The sequence below is a fragment of the Lepisosteus platostomus genome, chromosome 3 (assembly GCF_059453375.1).
Source record: "Lepisosteus platostomus isolate fLepPlt1 chromosome 3, fLepPlt1.hap1, whole genome shotgun sequence".
NCBI lineage: Eukaryota > Metazoa > Chordata > Actinopteri > Semionotiformes > Lepisosteidae > Lepisosteus > Lepisosteus platostomus.
In genome coordinates, this window is record NC_142613.1 from 65,079,595 (window position 1) to 65,082,401 (window position 2,807).

The 2,807-nt window shown below is 46.1% G+C and overlaps 1 protein-coding gene across 1 annotated transcript; it reads left to right on the forward strand.

Annotated features, from left to right (window-relative positions):
- Positions 1–317: 317 nt before the first annotated feature.
- Positions 318–1,897, forward strand: fam110c (family with sequence similarity 110 member C). Its single transcript, XM_088626468.1, has one exon. The coding sequence runs from the start codon at positions 507–509 to the stop codon at positions 1,563–1,565; it is 1,059 nt and encodes a 352-aa protein (XP_088482594.1). The 5' UTR covers positions 318–506; the 3' UTR covers positions 1,566–1,897.
- Positions 1,898–2,807: the final 910 nt, after the last annotated feature.

Sequence of the window (2,807 nt, forward strand, 5' to 3'; positions counted from 1 at the left end):
ACTAAAGGCCCTTGTGTAAAAGGTGTTGATTTCAGTCCGCTTACAGAACAGCCATACTATCTTAATCGTATTGACAATCAACATCTTTAAATTGATGTGTTATAATAAATATAATAATACCTAAGGACACTTAAAAGTTTAGTGAGGTAATAAAGACTGACAGTGCCTCGTACAGCTTCATTAATAATTTACCGCTGCCAGAGGAGTGCCGAAAATTCAAGGTTTTCACTAGGCACTCCCGTGTGATGTCACTGGGTGGGGTGTGCTGGGAGCCTGTTCCGTTTGTTTTACCTTTATGTGGGACGGAAGTGGGGTAGGGGGCGTGTCATGCCTAAACGCCAAGGTGAAACAACTGTCTTGAGTCAGTAGAGATCTGCTCACCAACCCGATGTGTGGTTTTTTGTTATTTTTATCTGCAAGTGTCACCGCGGGACATTGAAAAGGAAACTGAGGTCCTTATTTCCTGGGTCCCGTTCGTAAGCGCGGGGGAACCTTACCTGGGATAAATGCCTACTGATCTCTCTCGCACTGTCAAGATGCAGGCGTCCGCGGACGTGAATCCTACCAGGATCTTGGAGAAGGGTCCGAGTTACCTCCGAAAGCAGATGGAGCTGGAGGGGGACGCGAAGGGGCGGCAGAGCGCGGTGGAGAGGCTGGCGGCCAGCAAAGCCAAGTACGTCAAAAGCCAACAGGTGGTCGGCTCGAAGCAGGAGCCAGTGATCACGCTGAGCTCGGCTTCCGAGAGCAGCAACGGCTCCTCCATTCGCAGCTCGAACCGGAGCACCGGTATTAGGGACGTGAAAGGAAAGCCCGACGACGACCCCCAAGCGCGAAATGCGAAACAGGCTGAGAGCAGAGCCCCCGCGGACGGCTCGTCCATTGTACGGCGGAGCAGTTCGAAAAGGCAGAGGCCAGATTCTCTGGTCATGTACAGACAGAATCTGGTAAGGGGGCCAGCCAGTGAAAACTCAAAGGGGGGTTTAATGCGCAGGCTGTTCCTCAGCACGCTGCGAGACAAGTCAGTTGCACTACCCGAGGCGCAGGGAAAGGAATGCGCTCCCGGAGCGCACCTGGACCCCTTGGCCAGCGAGGCGACGCCGCCAGGCTGCCCCAGCAAGCCTCGCTCGGCGACGTCCGGAGGGGCACCGGCGGTGGTGAGGACGTGTGTTCCCGACACGGACGCGGAAAGCGAAAGGGCACCCAGGAAAGGGGTGTTCCGGTCGCATTCCGATATAAGTTCGAGGTACTCGAAGAACTTCTCCGAGTTCGAGACGTTCTTCAAGTACTGCGGGCTGGACGGCGACGTGATCGAGTCTCTGGGCAAACAGAACTTCACTGCGCGCTCGGACGAGGTCTCGGTGCGGGTCCGCAGCGTCAGCGTGGCGACGTCGGACGACGGGTTTACCAGGACTAGCGGCGACAGCGACGGACTCCTGGAGGAGGAGGTCAAGGAAAAGAATCAGAGCGGGACGTCGGTGATTGAGCGCAATGCGAGGATTATAAAGTGGTTGTATAGTTGCAAGAACGCTAATGAATCCGGCAAGGTGTTACGAGATCTCCATTAGAATAGTATTACGTCGCAACTGGTCAGTAGTGTTTTAAATTTATATTTATAAGGCTGATTTGCAAGTTGTTTTTATTGGAGGTATTTATAACAAACCAGTTTCATTATACAGGATTCTGCTGCTGTTAAGTTAAAACCCAACTTCAAGAACATGCGGTCTTCTCTTATTTCTATTAAGATGTTGTGTACAGATAATGGGGCAAGTGAATACTTAATCGATTTCTGGTCAAGTTTTTATCCACATTTTAAAAAAAATGATAGACTGCTTTTATATTTTATTATTATTATAAACTGTTATACTTTGAAATGTCATTAAACAAAGATTAAAAACTCCACCTTGTTCCTTTTATCAATTACGAGACGAGTTAAGGTTAGATGATAGAAAATAAATGTCTTGAGCAAATAAATGTAGCCTGAAGCGTTACCGCGCTTTCTTCGCTCAGCAGGTATAGAAATGTTACAGGATCAGAGTAAGATCACAAACTCGCGGAAGTACTGTACAAATCTGGAATAACAGTAACATCGTGTTGAAGGGTAAACTGTTTGCAAAATACATTTTAACAAATTATTAATGAGGGCTAACAAAAGGTCCGAAACGTCCGATCTGAAATGTTTAGATTTTAAGCTTACCAAAAAATACGTTGGCATCAGAGTGAATAACGCTTCGGATATGTGCTGAAAGAATCCTTAAATTACTTTCAGCGATGCAGAAATAAGGTGTTTAGACAACGTATCGCCGAATTCTGCAGTATTTTGCTTTGAAAAAATAAATATAATCATGCTCAGATCACAAATGTTATGTAATTCCAATTTTCCGATGTAACTGCAAATGTATATATTATTCCAAATGTATAAGAAGGCATTGGAATTTATGCGAGACTAAACTTTGTTGTAACCTACATGCAACTTCAATACTGTAAATCAGGAAAGAGTGCGAAATCACAACTGAAGCATGATAGTATAGTACAGTACAGTACATGTATTTTTATGAACAAGGGTATCATTCATTCTTTTGCCTGTATCACATCTTTCGTTCTCTCTGTAAAAGAAAACACCATTGAACTGGGCCCTCTTACCATAAAGTCGAATATATACGCCTGGCGATATACCGGTCACCTCTGTCAAAGGCACCGTGCGGGAAAAGCATCATATCGTCCCTTGAAAAGCATAACGTGTCAAAAACACCAGTCGGCGCTTAAAGTAGTGGATCTGCCACTTGCAGATTATGCAGTGTTTTTCTCCT